The 16575-nt window shown below is 61.2% G+C and overlaps 1 protein-coding gene and 1 pseudogene across 1 annotated transcript; one reads left to right on the top strand and one right to left on the bottom strand.

The window, feature by feature from the left end:
* Positions 1-4385: 4385 nt before the first annotated feature.
* On the bottom strand, positions 4386-7759 carry TMEM121 (transmembrane protein 121). The gene is made up of 2 exons (XM_025870423.2): positions 7701-7759; positions 4386-5806 (listed from the first exon to the last, which is right to left on the bottom strand). The coding sequence occupies exon 2, from the start codon at positions 5649-5651 to the stop codon at positions 4695-4697; it is 957 nt and encodes a 318-aa protein (XP_025726208.1). The 5' UTR covers positions 5652-5806; positions 7701-7759; the 3' UTR covers positions 4386-4694.
* Positions 5521-14876, top strand: LOC112822675 (cofilin-1-like; annotated as a pseudogene).
* The last annotated feature ends 1699 nt before the right edge of the window (positions 14877-16575 follow it).

Raw genomic sequence — 16575 nt, 5'->3', positions numbered from 1 at the left:
TCTCCTCACACCTCCGTGGTCCATCTGTCCCAGGGGCTGTTTCCCTGCAGGACGCTGACTGACCACCCACCTCCAGAGCCTCTGCCCCTCCGCCCTTGGCGCCCGAACGGCTCTCCCTGCAGCCGCTGCCGGGAGGGATCCTTCTGAACGCGGCTGTTGCAGCACCAGAGCCCCCACCCCAGGCTGGACCCCTCAGGCTGTTTCTTCTTAGTCTCGCTGGTTCCACGCAGTTACCTTTCCAGGCATGGCTGCTCTGTCCCTCCCCCCTTGGCCTGGGGCCACCAGCCAACTGGCCTCCCCCACCCCGGGGAGCAGACACGGCGACCACCCTGAACTGGACAGGGGTGCCCACGCCATCAGTGAGTGCAGCTCGAGCACCCAGCCGCACAGAACGAAACTGATGGAGTGAGCAGTTAGCAACTCAGGGAGCGGGTTCGATTTTGCCAAATTGTGGCCATTTTGCTACAGAAAGTGTGAATGTGCTTTGGATGGAAGATGAAGGGTCAGAATTCACGTGTTTTGTCTTTTCAAGTGACCGGCCTGTATCTGCAGTGTGATGTGCCCCACAAGCAGGTGAAGGTGGGTCTGCCCCACCCCCCGCCCAGGGGGAGGACAGGGGCGGGTGGGGGGGAGGCGGGGCTCTGGCCAGGGACACCCCAGAACCTCCCAGAGGCTCAGTGGCAGCTCCAGCCTTGCTGTCAGGAGCACTTGGGAAGGGGCTGAATAGCATGATGGTGCAGACCCCTGAGAGCGAGTGGCCCTTTGGGGCTTCCCTGCATATTTCTCCATTTGGGGACTTGGATGTGTGCTGGCATCATGCAGAAAGTCTCAGCACCGGAACTGGGGATGAGTACGGCTTCGACCCGGTCAGAGGTCTGCATGGGAGCTGGGCCCACCTCGGACACCTCCGAGACGACCCCGTCAGCGGTGTGCCGTGCACCCGCTGGGCCCTCCCCTTCCCCCCCGCGGGCCCCTGAGCAGAGGGACCAGCTGGAGCTCCTGCTGCACCATAACAAGGTCCCGAGTCTCGGACCCTGCGTGTCGTCAAACCCCAGGCCCAACAGGTCACGAGGTCACGGCCCCCCAGGCCCCGCGGCCAGCTGTCAGGAGAGGGGCCATCACAGGAGCCAGACCTGGACCGTGGGGCCCGAGGGGACCCACGCTGGGGACTTCAGAAAAAGATTTTCCTACCAACAGGAGGGGCCTCAGCCCTCTTCTCCTGCACTTGGATGCTGCTCGGGAGCTGATGTGAGCACGGTGCTGTGTGGACCCTTGGGACCACCCAGGGAGACATCGCCAGCCCTCCAAGACAGGAAGCACACGCACACAGAGCCTGGTCCTGACTGACGTGGCCGACCTGCTGAAGCCACCCTGGGAGGGCTTGCCTCAAAGTCTGAGCAAGGTGACAAATGTTCTCAAGGCCACAGTCTGACCTTCCTACCTGAAGCAAGCTAAGGCCAAGCTCTCTGTTGGAGGTTATGGGGCTGGGCTTTCTCAGAGCAGGACCGGTGGTCCTGACATCCCAGGGGCCCACAGAGCTAGGGCTGGAGCACCACGGTGAGCAGCGAGGCCCGCTGGGGACCTCAGTGTCCAGACATGACTCATCCGGTGGGCTCGGGACGGGACCTCAGATCCTGATGGGGCCAGCTCCCCGGGCGTCTCTGGCCAGGACAGCCCACGTCGGGAGGAGGGCACACCCAGTCCAACACACGGGCACAGATCGCGTCCAGCTCTTATCATATTGGGGTTTTCTCCTAGGACACTCCATGCACTCTCTTGTTGGTCGAGGATGGGAGAAGGACGTGGCATCTGACCTGACCCCGGAGACAGGCAGGCTGCACCCATGGGACGGACACAGCTCCCAGAAACACCCCTCCTCTGGACCCCACTGCCCAGGTCCTCCCCTCTGCCCCCCGCTGGCCCTCCCCAAGGAGCTGGCCACACCCCCCTCACTCTCCTTCCCACTCACGCCTGAGCAGCCCAGCCCGCTGCCTCCCGGAATCTATGGGTGCAGTTCTGTCGCCAATGGCCTCCCAGGTGGACCATGGGCGTCTCAGTCCACCCCGTGTGCCCGGCCCACCTCTAAGCCCCTTGCCCTGCTGGCCCAGTCCCCACCACCTTCACCCCAGCCCCTCCACCGACCGTCTGAGAAAGGCCTCCCTGCTCTTCCCAGACCCAACCCCTCCCTGCAGGAGCCTCGCACAGGGTCTGGCCAGCCCACAAGTCCACCCCCACCTGCACAGGGACGGTCTCTGCCTGGACTCAGCACCAGGGCCTGCACAGGACCAGCCCCAGCAGACACTGCATCAGGACCTGGGAGCTCACCAGCAGGATGATGAGGGACAAGGGACCAGTGGCTGGCTTCTCTGCCACATCTGGCCACCACAGGCCACCTCGGGAAGCCAGAGAAGGGCGGACTGGAACGCAGCCAGGTCCGCATCTTGTTGCCAAGGCAGACCCCAGAGAACAGACACCTCAGGCCACAAGCCTGCCAGACGCCCCCAGTTCCCGGTCCCGCTGCAGCCAGAGCCTAGCTCCCCCATGAAAACAGTGGACGCCGGCCACAGGCCTCTCCGCAGGGAGGAGTCCCTCCCTCGCATCCCCCACATCTGTCCAGATGCCCTCAGAGACCATCAGGAGGGCATGTGGGCCACTAAACCAAGTCAGGACAGGGTGGGGCCCGAGTCCTCCACACTAAATGGCCTGGAGAGGCCAACGGAGCAGAGATGGGAGGCCGTGACCAGTGCTGAGGGTTTACTTGGAAGTCTGACCAGTTCCCACCTCTGACACTGGACGCAGGGCCTCACAGCAAAGCTGAGCCCACAAAATGTTCCTCAACCCGAGGGCCAGCAGGGGTTCCTCTGAGAACGGGCTTCCAAGGTAAGGGTCAAAACAGGCCGTGGGGAGAGGGCAGCAGGAACCCGGAGCCTGTCAGCCCCCCTCTCCCATGCACCCCTCACAGCATCTGTTTCCACAGGACTCACCAAGGACATACCCCACAGAGACCAGGGTCGGGGGAGACAGGGTGGGCAACACTGGACCTGACCCACTGCCCCCGCCCCAGACCACACACTCCCAAGACCGCACCCACCCTTTGCCCCACTAGCAGGCTGGACCCCTTGCAGCCCCCCACTCTCTCCACATCTCACCTGTGGTCTTTCCAGGACAGCTCCCCACCAGCGCCCCCTCTGCTCCTCCTCCCCACCCCCCTCACCAACCCAGGAGAGAGCACCCCTGCTCCCCACCTGGGCTCCCCAGGCTTAGAGAGACACTGCCGAGCTTGTGGTCAGAAGGTGGAGCCGAGTGACCGTGTTGGAAGACATGAGCGGGGCTGTCGCCATGAGTAGTCCCTGGGCATCTGAGGACACTGGTCCCCCAGGCCCCTGGCTGGGAAACACACCACTCCCAAAACCAGACCCCAGGCAACCGCAAGCTGGGGGAGAGCAGAGATGGGGGGCAGGGAGCCACAGCCTGCTGAGGGGGCCCAGTGACCAGCCAAGCCCTGAGCAGTGGTCACCAGGAAGGGGGCTCAGTCACGACCCTGCTCTGCACCCACAGCTCTGAGCCCTTCTGGGAGCTGTTGGTTCTAGACACAGACAACGGCGATGGTGGGCCTTGCCCCCCAGCAGGGCAGGTGAATGCACGAGCGCAGGCCTGGCCCGCCACAGGGCTCCACAATGGGGGCCGCCTGGCATCATCAGCCAGGAATCTTGTAAGGTGTCCTCAAACAGCCACCTCAACAGCCTCCTAAGGACTGAGGCAAAGGGCCCCCTCCCCAAATGCTATCAAAACCGTCCTTGGCTGGGTGCCCAGCGCCACATCACAAGGACATGGCACCAGGCAAAGGCCAGGAGAGAAGTCATCTGCACCTGGTGTCCTGAGCTCTCAGTGACAGGTCAGGCAGCCTCAAGCGTCCTCTCTGCCCCACCAGGGCCCAAGCGGCTTAGGCCACACTGCTGTGGGCTCCATGGGTGTCTGTCCCCGAAGGCCCAGGTGAGGTGGGGCCAGGCTCCATGCTCCCGGCCTCAGCGTACAACGTCCACCTGGGAGCAAAGCCCAGACCTGCTCTCACACCCTGCCCCCCCCTCCCTCCTCCCACCCCTGGCGCTGCGGAAAGAGCCAGGGGCTCGGGGTCACTTCTGGGGCTCAGGTGTGGGGGCGGGCACGTGGTTAAGGTATCCCAGGAAGTGCAGAGTCGGGGTTCTGGCAACTCTGCGGGTGCGGACGGTGAGGTTGGGGGCTCAGGGTCTCTATGACAGCGCGGCAATGGTCCGGCACCCAAGAGCTGGCCCAGACCCCTCGCCACCGCCCCCTCCCACCCCCTCCTCCCACCCGGTCCAGCTGCCAGAAACAGGACTCAGGAAACACAGGCAGGGCACGGCGGCTTTGGATACAAAACTGTAAACACGAGTCTTTAAAATGACAGAGGCCTCCCTGGCCCCAAACTCTGAGCCAGAGGCCCCCACCAAGGGACCCCCAAGGGACCAGACCTCCGCCCGCTCTGTCCTCCCTCCTGCCCCAGGCCCCCACAGGAGGGGCGCGCCCAGGCCAGGCACACACCGGCCCACGCGCTGCGGAAGCGGGGCTGCGAGTCCACGGTCCGAGGGATTCCTGAGATGAAGAAGCGGCCGCGGGCCCCGGGCCCTGTGGGGAGCCCGCCCCCACCCCATCCCATGCAAGCCGCGCGGGCCCTGTCACGTGCCCAGGGCGTCACGCGTGGGCGAGGGCCCGCGGGGGCGGCCAGGCGGACCGTGCAGCGGCGGGGGCGGCGGCACGGAGTTGCGCTGCGGGGGCGGCGGCTGCAGCTCCAGCGCGAGCGCTGGCGGCGGGAAATCGCGCACCTGGCGACGGTACTCGAGGAACGTGCAGGCCTTGGTGGCCAGCGCCACCACGTTCTTGCCCACGAAGATGGCCGAGACGCGGCTGTCGCGGAAGAGCGCCATATTGGCGGCCCGCGCCAGCACGGCCACCACGTTGACGGTGGCGAGGCTGAGCACGGGGTAGAGCATCATCTTCTGCGGCGCGATGTGCTCGCCCTGCATGCTGACCTCGCTGAGCGCCACGCACGGCAGCACCAGCAGCAGCATGTAGCAGTAGAAGAAGGTGAGGCCCTCAGCCCACAGCGGCAGCCCGGTGCGCGGCGGCTCCCACAGATTGGCCTGCATGTCCAGCAGGTCCAGCAGGTCCAGCGCCACCCAGAAGAGGCGGCCGCGCAGGTCCTCGCGCTTGCGGAACGTGCGCACATACTCCATGCGGTCGAGCGCCACGAGCAGCAGGAAGAGGCCCGGCACGCACACCGACAGCAGCAGCGTCAGCGCCTTGCGCGCCACCGGGTCGGCCGCGCCTCGCCGCGCCGCCTTGTAGTTCTGGAAGATGAAGTAGAGCTTGATCTCCAGCACGAAGATGTAGAGGAACCAGAGGATCATGGCGTAGCCGCGTTTGGCCGTGCGCACCTCGGCGCCCACCCACACGGCCACGTAACGCAGCACCAGCAGGAAGCACACGTCGCCCACCAGCACGATGATGCACACGCCGATCTTGCGCGGGCCCTGGTTCTGCTCTACCAGGTACGCGTCCATGACGGCCATGCTGCCCATGATCACCAGCGTGGTCAGGCACACGTGGCGCCGGTCCGGGGGCGGCAGCACCATGGTCGGCCGCCGGGGCCCCGGCCTGGGCGCACCCGGCCCCCACGGGAGGCGGGACGAGGCCCTGCGGCGGCGGCGCTCAGCCCGCGGGCATGGCGCGACGGGGCCTGTCCAGCCGCTCTGAGGGCGCCACCGCTGCGGGCTGGCGAGCTCGGAACCTGGGGAGACCAGAGGACACAGTAAGGGCGCAGTGCCGGGGCAGCCTCCGCCCTCCCCGGCCCCCGCGACGTGCTTCCTGCGCGGGGCGCTGTGCGCGCGCCGGGCGCCCGGGGCCTCTGTGGCACGCAGGCGCCGAAGCGCGCGGGGGACGGGGAGCCGGGAGCAGGGCCTCCAGGGGGCGCTGCAGCCCCACCTGAGACCCGAGACCTGGTTCCCGCCGCCGCCAGGAAGGAAATGGAACGGAAGTGGTTTCTCCCCGCTGCGCGCGTCCCCGGGCCCCGGTGGTTTGTCCCTGCTGGGCCCACGCCGCCGGCCCTCCGGCGTTCTCTCCCCGCCGGGCGCCTTGCTGGGCGGGGAGGCGGGGAGGCGGGCCCGCGGCCTCCGCTCTGCGCGCTCGGGGAGCGCCGGAGGCCCACGGGGGCCCAGGCCCCATCCCCAGCGCGGCGCCCGCGCTCCCGGCATGTTTTCTGGTCCAGGACTGAGGATCCTCTCCCACAAGCCTCCTGCCTTGCATGTCTTCTCCCTGCCTCGGCCGACTCAGTACCCCCTACACACCCGTCCACTCTCCCCAGGCCGTGTGGACCGTTCCCAGCCCCGCTCCCGCCAGGGCTCCCCTTGCCTACGGAGGCTCGCGCCCCGGCCGCATCTCCCGCCAGGTACACCGCCCCGCCTGCGCGCCCGCACACCCACACTGCCCTGTTACTGTGAAGGGGTGGACCCCTTCCAGTCCCTCCCCTGCACCTTTAGGGCCATCTCAGGAAGCCCGCCCTCCGCTGTCCCCACCCGACCTTCTCTGGGCTCTGCAGCCCCCTGCCCCTCTCACAGCCTTGGCACACAGGCTGTCATGACTGCGCGGGTCGGTGTCCCGCTGCAGACTGGGTCCCCACACCTGGGCCCACAAGCCCGCACCCTCTGACCGTCACTTGCAGACTCGCTTGCACGCACTTCCAGCCAGGCCCCCTCACCCCGCCACCCCCTTCCGCAGCACCCCTGGCCCTGGGCTCTGTTTACTGCCCTGTCTAGACAAGGACATAAAATTTAATGTCACCCGTGACTGTGAAGCGAGTGCTCAGCCTGACCCTGGTAACACCACTGCCCCCAAGACTGGGGAAGGAGGCCCTCCTCCAGATTGGCACCTCCATTCCCGACCTCAACGAGGCTGCTGCCCCACCCAGCACCCACCTCCCAGGGGCTCTGCAGCCCCACACAGGACCCCCACACTGTGAGTTCAGACACCTCGAGTGGAGGTACCTTGCTACCTCCATAGTTCCGGGAGCTCCTGCTCCCCACCCATACACTCAGCCCATCTTCACCGACCAGGTGGAAGCCCCCTCCCACCCGGGCCTCCTCGGGCCGAAGCAGCCTTCCTGCCAGGCCAAGTAGCCGGAGAGCCACTGCACCGCCAACCCCTCCCCATCTACTCCTCGGCGTTCTTGTTCCCTCTCTCGGTCACTCGTCACACCCGGGCTGAGGATGCCAGGACAGACCCCATCCCGACGGGAGCCCGCAGGGGGAGCCCCCGCCCCTGCCCCAGGAAGCCAGAGACAGGGCCTCACCACCCCTCCCGCACACCCTTCCCGGCCTCTCCCCGGGGACCTGGCCCCAGGCCCTCCTGCCTTGGCTGTCCTGGGCCGGCCTTGCGGTCCCCCGCATGCCCCCTGCCCGCTCCCGCCGCTAGCCACCTCCTCGGTGCCCACTGGTGGGGGCAGACAGGAAGGGGCCTCCAGCCCCGACCAGACCGAGGCTGCTCCCGGCAAGCTGCGTCTCCGCCCTACTGCCCGCACAGCCCGCGCCCCCGGCCGGGGCCCGCCCTGCAGCATCGCTGCGCATCCCAGCCCCAGCGCCCGGGCCCCTGCTCGCCCCACTCCCGTCGGCGGCCCCGCGCCTACCCACCGCCGGCCCGCGGAGCCTCCGCGCCGGGCAGAGGCCGCGCTCCCTCCGCTCTGCTCGCTCCCCTCGCTCCTCGGCACGGCCCCCGCCAGAGGCCCCGCCTCCGCCCAAGGCCCCGCCCCACGCGGTGTGGTGGTCCCGGCGCGCTACCCGCGCCCCGCAGCGCCCGTTGCCACGGCGACAGCCCTGCACCACGGCGGTGCCCGGGACCCATGGCCCGGGGGAGCTGGACCCCGCCGGATCCGCGCGCCATCCCTGGGAAGCCTCTGCACCTTGCTTCACCCCACAGCCGGGATTGATCGCCCCGCGGACCCTCAGTCCCACTCACGCTCTGAAATCCCACTGCAGCCCCACCCAGGCCGCCCACCAGGGTGACCCCACTCGCCTTCGACAGACAGCCTGAGGACCCCGTTCCCTGCCGCGGAGCTGGTCCCGACGTGGGGCTGGGCTGACCACTGGCCCTCTGCAAGTGGCCTGTGGGGACAGACAAGTGCGGTGGGCCTCTGGGCCCCGCATCTCAAAGACGCCCCGAGTCCTGGATTTGTTCAGACTTCCTGACTTTCTTCTGAGGGTGGAAGACAGGAGCAGCGGGTGGTCCTCGTCTTCTTGTGCCATCCTGGGGCGCGCTTTCCCCCAACCCCAGCATGTCCACCCTGAGCCTCCACACCCCACCCTGTCGCTCTTAGGGTGGAGGAGGGGAGTGCACCTGCTGCTCTCCCCAGAGCTGCTCCGTCCCTCCCTCCCTCAGAGAAGGAGATGCAGGGTCAGAGAGGTGAAGGGTCACCCAGGATCCCCCTGATGCACAGGGGTGAAGCATGACTCACACCCAAGTCTGCTGACATTGAGGCCCTGAGCGCTTCCTGGGTCTGTGCAGGTGACCTGTCCGGCCACCCTCCCTCCACACCAGGACCCCAGGGACATGTCGGTGCTGTGGGAAGCGAGGATAGCTGGCCACTGTGGCCATCCAGGAGCCCCACAGCTGAGGTGCTGTGAGAAGCTCGAACCCTCGGGATAACTGGTTGGAAAACCAGCCCCCACACCCACTCACACAGTCGCCGCCACTTCCCTGCCTTTGTGCCCAGGGAGGGGCCCCACAAGCCTCAGCATGGTTCATCTCTCCCAGGGAGGCTTCCAGAAGCCCCAGGCCTCAAGGGACAAAGGGCCTGCACTGAAAGGCCACACATACAGCATGGAGGGAGGAGGCTCGGAGGCGGCTCGGGGCATACAGGTCCCACCTGGGCAGTGGGCAGCTCCAGCTGCCCCCGGGGCGGATCCACCTGGCAGGCCCAGGAGGCAGAGGAGGGGCAGCTGGAGTAGGAAGCAGGTGGAGGTGCCAGAAGCACCTCCCTGTGTCCTCCACCCTCAGGGAAGGGCTGCCCCCCCACCTCAGCAGCCTCTCTCCCTCATCCCCCAAGGGCATGCTCAAAACCCTTGTCTCTAGCCCCAGACCTGCGAGGCTGCTTTGGTGCCCCCACCACCCCAGCACCCTGTTCTTGCCTCCAGCTAGGTAAAGCCCAGGCCCGTGAAAGCCTGCCCTGTAGTCTGTGCTGACTCTGTGTTTCCATCTCCTCCAGGTGGAGGGGTGAGGGGGTGGGAGGTGGAGGAGTGAGGGAGCTGGGGGGGTGGAGGGGGTGGAGGGATGAGGGGTTTGGGGGCGTGGAGGTGTGTAGGGGTGGGGGATGGAGGGGTGAGGGGGTGAAGGTGTTGTGGAGGGTGAGGGGGTGGAGGGTGGAGGCGAGGCCCTTGAGGGCAGGCCCAGAGCAGTGGGGGTTGCGACCCCAGGCAGGGGCAGGGCAGGCTCCTGGGGGACAGTCCGTTCCTTGGCTCTTCATGCTTAGGCTTCCTCAGCTTGTGGATGCCCCACCGCCATCTGCCATGGACACTGTGGGGCCTTTTCCATGTGGTGAGGACACGTGTCATGCCGGAGAGGCCCACCCTGGTGACCTCATCTTCACTTGACAACGTCTGCAAAGCCCTTGTTTCCAAATAAGGCCGCCTTTGGACGTGCCAGGGTTTAGGACTTGAAAGTACATTTTGGGGAACATAGTTCAACCCTGAAACGTTTTCCCAGCTTGCTGGTCTACCTCCCACTCCTAGGCCTGGCTGACACACCGCCCCTCAGCAGGGCTGGCCCTGCCAGCCCCCCAGCCCTGTCTCTGATGACAGCCCCCCATGGCCTGGCCAGGCCTCGTTTGCCCACCACGCACACTGTCCTGGCGTCTCCCCGAGCTGCAACACCACTGCCCTCATTTGCGTGCAAGCCCGGCCCCACGCACCTCACTCCAGGCCAGGCTTCCACCCAGCTGCCACCTCCAGGCTAGGGTCTGGCCACCTAGCCGCAGCCCCTCCCCACTGGCCAGCGCTCGGTGCGGTGACCCGGCCCACCTGGAAGGCTCATGACGCTGAACCAAACCCACAGGGAGAGCGTGGGGAGCCTCACGGTGCCTGGATGCCCCCAGGAGAGAGCAAACCCTGTTTCTGGCCACTGTGCCAACTGAGCTGAGTGCAGGTCATCAAGCTCTTGGAGGGCCCAGGGTGACAGCAGCTCGGCCCAGAGGGATGGGGTCTCGGGCCCTGACCTGGCTGCAGGTGACTGGGCGGGCCTCACCTCCAGTGCCCAGCAGGAGCACTGGAACTGCTCAGGGACAGAGGGATCTCCACACAGCCCTCAGGCATCCCAAACACAACAGGCCAGCACACGGGCCTCTGGGATCGAGCCAGCAAAAACACTGACGGAAGGCGACAGAGACTGGAGGCGCCAGCCAGGGTCCCGAATGGGGCCCTGGAAACCGTGCATGCCACGGAGAAGACCAAAACTAAGGATCAAAGGAAGCGTTAAGAGCAGAGTGGACATCCTGGGGGAACCCCGAGGATGGAGAAAGGGTGGTATGGAGGGCAGCGCTGGGGACCACGGAGAGAAGAAGCCATGAAAATGGCTGGAAACTCTGCCCCGTGTGTCCTTGGAAGCCCAAGGCGCCCCCCACCCCAAGGCACAGCGGCACTCTGAGGAGGTGGCTGAGAGGTTTCTCTATCTGTTGAAAGCTGCCAAACCCCGAAAAGCCACCCAACCCCTGGCATTATTAAAAACAAAAACAGAGCTGCACACCTCATATAATCTTTGTCTTTGCTGAAAACCAGAGACAAGGAGAAAATCTTAAAAGCCGTCCGATGGCGGAAGTCTGAGCGTTCCGTGACGGCTGACTTCTCGGCCTCAAGAACAGAACCCGCCCAACAAGGGGGTGACTGGAGTGACGTCTTCCATCCGCTGAAAGAGAATAATCGCTGTGTCGGCAGAGTAACTGCCCCAGAGACGCAGTGCGATCCCCAGCACGTGGGATCGCACTGCTCAGCACGGCAGCCGGGACCCACGGCTGTGATGGGAAATTGTCCGGGGAGCCGTGAGGCCGTGAGGGCTTTGCGGCGCTGGCAAGACGGAGGCTGGGCCATGAGCCCAGGAGTGTCTCTGGAAGCTGGGAGGGCAGGACAGCAAAGCCTGCAAGGGGGTGAGTCCACGTCCCTCTCACGCGAGACCCCGCCATACAGCTGCAACCCCTAGCTCACACTGTTGCTGGCCAACAGCGCTTCTTCACTCAAACAGGAACCAGGGGCATCTGCAGCAAAACGGGTGTAGAAGATGACCTTCCGGCGAAGAAGAAAATCCCAGAACGAGGCCAGGCAGGCAAGGAGAGCAGAGAAGGTGTCGTCGTTGTGATGAAATGTTGAGAAATGATAATGTGTAGAACACGCAAAATTAAAGTGTGACCCAATGGCAGCACATCAGGCCAGAAGGAAAGTGGAGAGGGTGTCAGAGAGCTCTGGGGACAGAGCGAGCCCCTGGACTTCCCACTGCAGCAGAAGGAGCCCTGTGGAAGTGTTCGTACAGTCGGCCCAACAACAAATGACGGGGAAGAGAGAAGGAGCAGGTGTGGAAATGAGAAAACCGTTTAAAGTGGCAGATGGAAACGCTTTTAGCAAATAGAATCAATCAACATAACAAAAAAGTAGCGCAACCACATGGCCCGTGTCCCAGGAATGCAAGGCTGGTTCGATCCAGGAAAACAAATCAGTGTGGCCCACCATGTCAACATCTAAAGGAGAAAGCATGTGATCCTCGCAGTTGATGCAGAGAAAGCATCGCACAGAATTCAACACCCATCCATGATGAGCACTCTGAGCAAAAGGAAACAGAAGGGCATTTATTTAATCTAATAAAGGGCATCTACAAAAAGCAGCAACAAAACCAAACAAAAAAAACTACAGCTGACATAACACCGAAGGACCAAATGCTTTGCCATAATTATGTATGAATTAACGAGGACAATGTACGTTCTAGTTAGCTACAGTAGAGGAATCTGGCAGTTGCCGTTCCGACCGCGTAATAAAAATTAGTGGCACCAACCGCAGGGGCAGATTGGCCTCGTGGGCTTCCTGGCGTGGCACACTGAGAAGGCGTGGCATCCCTCATGGAATACCCGTGCCCACCAGTTGGGGGACATGATGGAGGGGCATTCTACAGACCGGGCATGAAAGCCAGGAACACACAGAGGAACATTCCAGATGAAAGAAGACTAGGGAGCGGTGACCGGCAATGCACACAGGAGCCAGGCCTGGTCATGGACCCACGAAGGACATGGGGAAGCTTGCGTGGCCTCTGCAGGTTAGACGGGGACACTGGCCCCAGTGGCTTCCTGATTCTGAAGGTGGAACTGAGGTTATGCAGGAGAAAGTCCTTTTGCTTCTGGAATACTCTGAGGTTTAAGGGGAACAGGTGTATGTCTGCAGCCAGCTCCCCAGAGGTACAGAACCACACGTGTACAACGTACTTATACATACTGTTCGTAATACCGAGGAATAAATCTAACAAAGGAAGTATAATACTTCTATCCAGAAAACCAGAAAACATTAGTGAGTTACACCTAGACAGATGGAGATGTGTTCATAAATTGGAAGAATCAATATTATAAAGCTATCATGCCTCCTCAAACGGATCTGTACAGTCCACGTAATTGCAAGCAAAAAGCCAACAGTTTTTCCCAATATGTGACAAAGTGATTCTAGAATATGTACGGAAATGCGAAGGGCCAAGAAGAGTCAAAACCTTCATGAAGGGGGCGCCTGGGCGGCTCTGTCGGTGAAGCATCCGACTCTTGATCTTAGGGTCGTGAGATCGAGCCCTGTGTTGGGCTCCACGGCAAAAGTAGAACAGGACAAGCTTACCTAACACGGGTGGAGACCTGCAGTAAGGCTGGGGTCATGACCACTGCGTGGCATTCACGGGGCGTGGGGAGAGAACGGCAGATGGGGCCAGGCACGGAGGCGCACCACCCAGGTGGTAAGAAGGCAAATCACAGGCAGGAGGTGCTTTCTGCAGCAAGAAGGAGCGACAGAGGACTCCCATCCAGAACGCACTAAGAGCCTCCACCTATCGGTATGAGGAAAGACAACCCAAGGGGGAGAATGGGGGGAAATGCAAAGAGACACTTCCCAAAGGGTCAGTCGTGAGATGGCCAACATCTCTCGCCATCGGTGGGGCTGCAGTGAGACCCCACCGCACACCCCCGGGCGCGGCTGCACAGCCGAGTGCGGACGGGGGTCTGAAGCCGCTGCAGCTCTGCATGCCGATGGCGGGTGAGCCAGGGCACCTGCCTAGGAAAACGGGCCTCGCCTCCCGCAGCCGAGCACAAGCACACGCTGCGGCCGGGGTTTGCACGGTGGGTACACACGAGCCACCGACGGCCGTGGAAGCATTCCTTGAAACCACTAAAACTGCAGACAGCCGTGTGTCCCCCCAGCACAGAAAGAGGCCGATGAGCCGAGGGTGTCTGCACCTGCATTCCGTGTGCAGTAAAGATGGTGGCCGTGCAACAATATGCATGAAGTTCACAAAGGAAAGAAGCCAGACCCAAGGAAGCAGAACATAGGACTTCCTAAGGCTCAGGAACAAACGAACTAAGTTACAGCGTTGACAGGTGCATGCTTAGGTGTCAGCCATGCAGAAAAGTGCTCGAGCTCCGCGGACCGTGTCCAGTTCCTGTCCCGCGGGGGTCCCACGGTGTTCGTTCGGGGTCACTCACTGAGCTCCACCCCGAGAATTTGGAGCTTTCTGTACACACATGTGCTGTCACTCACAGTAAAATGCTCCAAGGAAAAAATTAACAGAAAAAGAAGACAATGGATAAAACATTTTTTTTAAGATTTTATTTATTGACTTGAGAGAGAGAACGAGCAGGGGGAGGGGCAGAGGCAGAGGGAGAAGCAGGCTCCCCGCGGAGCAGGGAGCCCGGTGTGGGACTCGATCCCAGGACCCTGGGGTCACGACCCGAGCCGAAGGCAGGCGCTTCACCAACTGAGCCCCCCAGGTGCCCCAGTGGAGAGAACATTTTTAAGTATGGCTCAGTCAGATCCCGGCAGCAGCTGCAGCGGCTCTCATCTCTTCTGACTCTCCTTGCTCTCTCCCTTTCGCTTCCAGAAACATGGCCTCGGGCGTGGCGGTCTCTGACGGTGTCATCCAAGTGTTCAGTGACGTGAAGGTGCGCAAGTCCTCAACACCAGAGGGCATGAAGAAGCGCAAGAAGGCGGTGCCCTTCTGCCTGAGCGAGGACCAGAAGAACATCATCCTGGAGGAGGGCAAGGAGAGCCTGGTAGGGGGTGTGGGCCAGACTGTAGACGACCCCTACGCCACCTTCGTCAAGATGCTGCCAGACAAGGCCCGCTGCTATGCCCTCTATGACGCAACCTATGAGACCAAGGGGAGCAAGGAGGAGGACCTGGTGTTTGTCTTCTGGGCACCTGAGTCTGCAGCCCTTAAGAGCAAATGATTTATGCCAGCCCCAAGGATGCCATCAAGAAAAAGCTGACGGGGACCAAGCAGGAATTACAAGCAAACCACTACGAGGAGGGAGGTCAAGGACGGCTGCACCCCGGCAGAGAACCTGGGGGGCAGTGCTGTCCTCTCCCTGGAGGGCAAGCCTTTGTGAGCCCCCTCCGGGCCCCTGCCTGGAGCATCAGGCAGCCCCAGACCTGCCCATGGGGGTTGCAGGCTGCCCCCTTCCTGCCAGACCGGAGGGGCTGGGGGGATCCCAGTAGGGGGAGGGCAACCCTTTCACCCCCGTTGCCAAACAGCCCCCCCTCACCCCCTGGACCTTCCTCCTCCCTCCATCCCTGACGGTCCTGGCCTTCCCAAACTGCTTTTGACCTTCTGATTCCTCTTGGCTTGAAGCAGACCAGGTTCCCCCCCAGTTTGGGGGGGCCTGTATTTTTTAACGACATCCCAGTCCCCCACCTGTTCCTCCCTTTTCCCATGCCGCCAACTTCTAACCACAACAGTGACTCCGCGCTTGTCTGTCTAGTTCTGTGTATAAATGAATGCTGCGGAGATGAGCCCTCCTTGCGCCGCCTGGCTCCCCTCCCCTTTTCCCCTGGTCTTGGCCACCCATGGAGGCAGGACCAGTGAGGGACCTTCAGTTAGAAAAAAAATCTGTTTAAGTATTAAAGGGAAATAACCAGGTGCCTGGCTGGCTCGGGGGCAAAGCACACGACTCTTGATCTCAGAGTCATGGGTTTGAGCCCTGTGTAGGGTGTAATGATTACTTTAAAATATTTTTTAAAATAACAATAATAATAAAAGAAAATAACTCTGAACCTGGAATTTTATATCCAAACAAGTGTTCATTCACATGGGGGGGTGTGACGAAGGTATTTTCAGGCACAAAGGGGCCCGGAAAGTTTGTCACAACTGGATTACTTGAAAATATGTGTGGATTCAAAGCAGAAACAAATCTAAGAGATATGAAAAGTAAGGATAATCACAATTTTAGTAAAGTTTATGGTTATCTTAAAGAAAATATATTCATACTAGCTGAGGACTAAAATCTCATACAACACAAATAAGAATTTGGGAGAACAAAGGACATGAAAACATGCTGAAGTATTTATTTTGTTGGAAAAGGTAGAAATACAGATAAGTGTAAAAAAGTCATCAAAAGACATCATAAGACAAAAAAGTCATCGGGCGCGTGACTGGCTGGGTCGGTGGAGCGAGCGGCTCTTAGTCTCAGGGTTGTGAGTTCGAGCCCCACACTGGGCACAGAGATTACGTGAAAATAAAATTTAAAAAAAAAAGTCATCTGTAAATAAACATGAGAACAGCTTTTAAGTTAGGGCAACTGCCGTGAAAACAAAAACAAAATATATGATGTTCAAGCCAACAAAAGAAAACTAGATCTACCCAATGGAAAGCAGAAAACAAGAAAAAGGAGACAAAGAAAAGCAATGAAAGATAAAAATAAAATGCAGGGGCGCCTGGGTGGCTCAGTGGGTTAAGCGTCTGCCTTCTGCTCAGGTCGTGATCCCAGGGTCCGGGGATCGAGCCCCGCATCGGGCTTTGCACTGAGTGGAAAGCCTCCCTCTACCCTCTCCCTCTGCCTGCCCCTCCCCCTGCTTGTGCTCTCTTTCTCCCCCTAAAAAATAAATAAAATCCTTTATTTTTTTTTAAGATTTTATTTATTTATTTGACAGAGATAGAGCAGGAACACAAGCAGGGGGAGTGGGAGAGGGAGAAGCAGGCTTCCCGCCGAGCAGAGAGCCTGATGCGGGGCTCGATCCCAGGACCCTGGGACCATGACCTGAGCCCAAGGCAGACACTTAACGACTGAGCCACCCAGGCGCCCCAAATAAAATCCTTTAAAAAATAAGTGTACAATTAATCAGTTAAGACACAGAGATTCTTATGTTGGAATAAAATAAGTGAACAATATGCTGTATAAAAAAAAAGTCATGATGTTTTTTAAGACACAGTAAGGTTGAAACATAAAGGGCAGACAAGCCTCTACCAGGCAAATATGAACCAAGTAAGAGCTCTCATACCATCTCAGTATAC

The sequence above is a fragment of the Callorhinus ursinus genome, unplaced genomic scaffold (genome assembly GCF_003265705.2).
Source record: "Callorhinus ursinus isolate GAN/ISIS: 27379988/994484 unplaced genomic scaffold, GSC_fseal_2.0 scaffold8, whole genome shotgun sequence".
NCBI lineage: Eukaryota > Metazoa > Chordata > Mammalia > Carnivora > Otariidae > Callorhinus > Callorhinus ursinus.
The sequence above is the reverse complement of the archived record's forward strand: the minus strand, read 5'-3'. Positions and strand labels throughout refer to the sequence as shown.

Excerpts from the sequence above, each read along its gene's own strand:
- TMEM121 (XM_025870423.2), bottom strand. The coding sequence starts at position 5,651 with ATGGTGCTGCCGCCCCCGGACCGGCGCCACGTGTGCCTGACCACGCTG.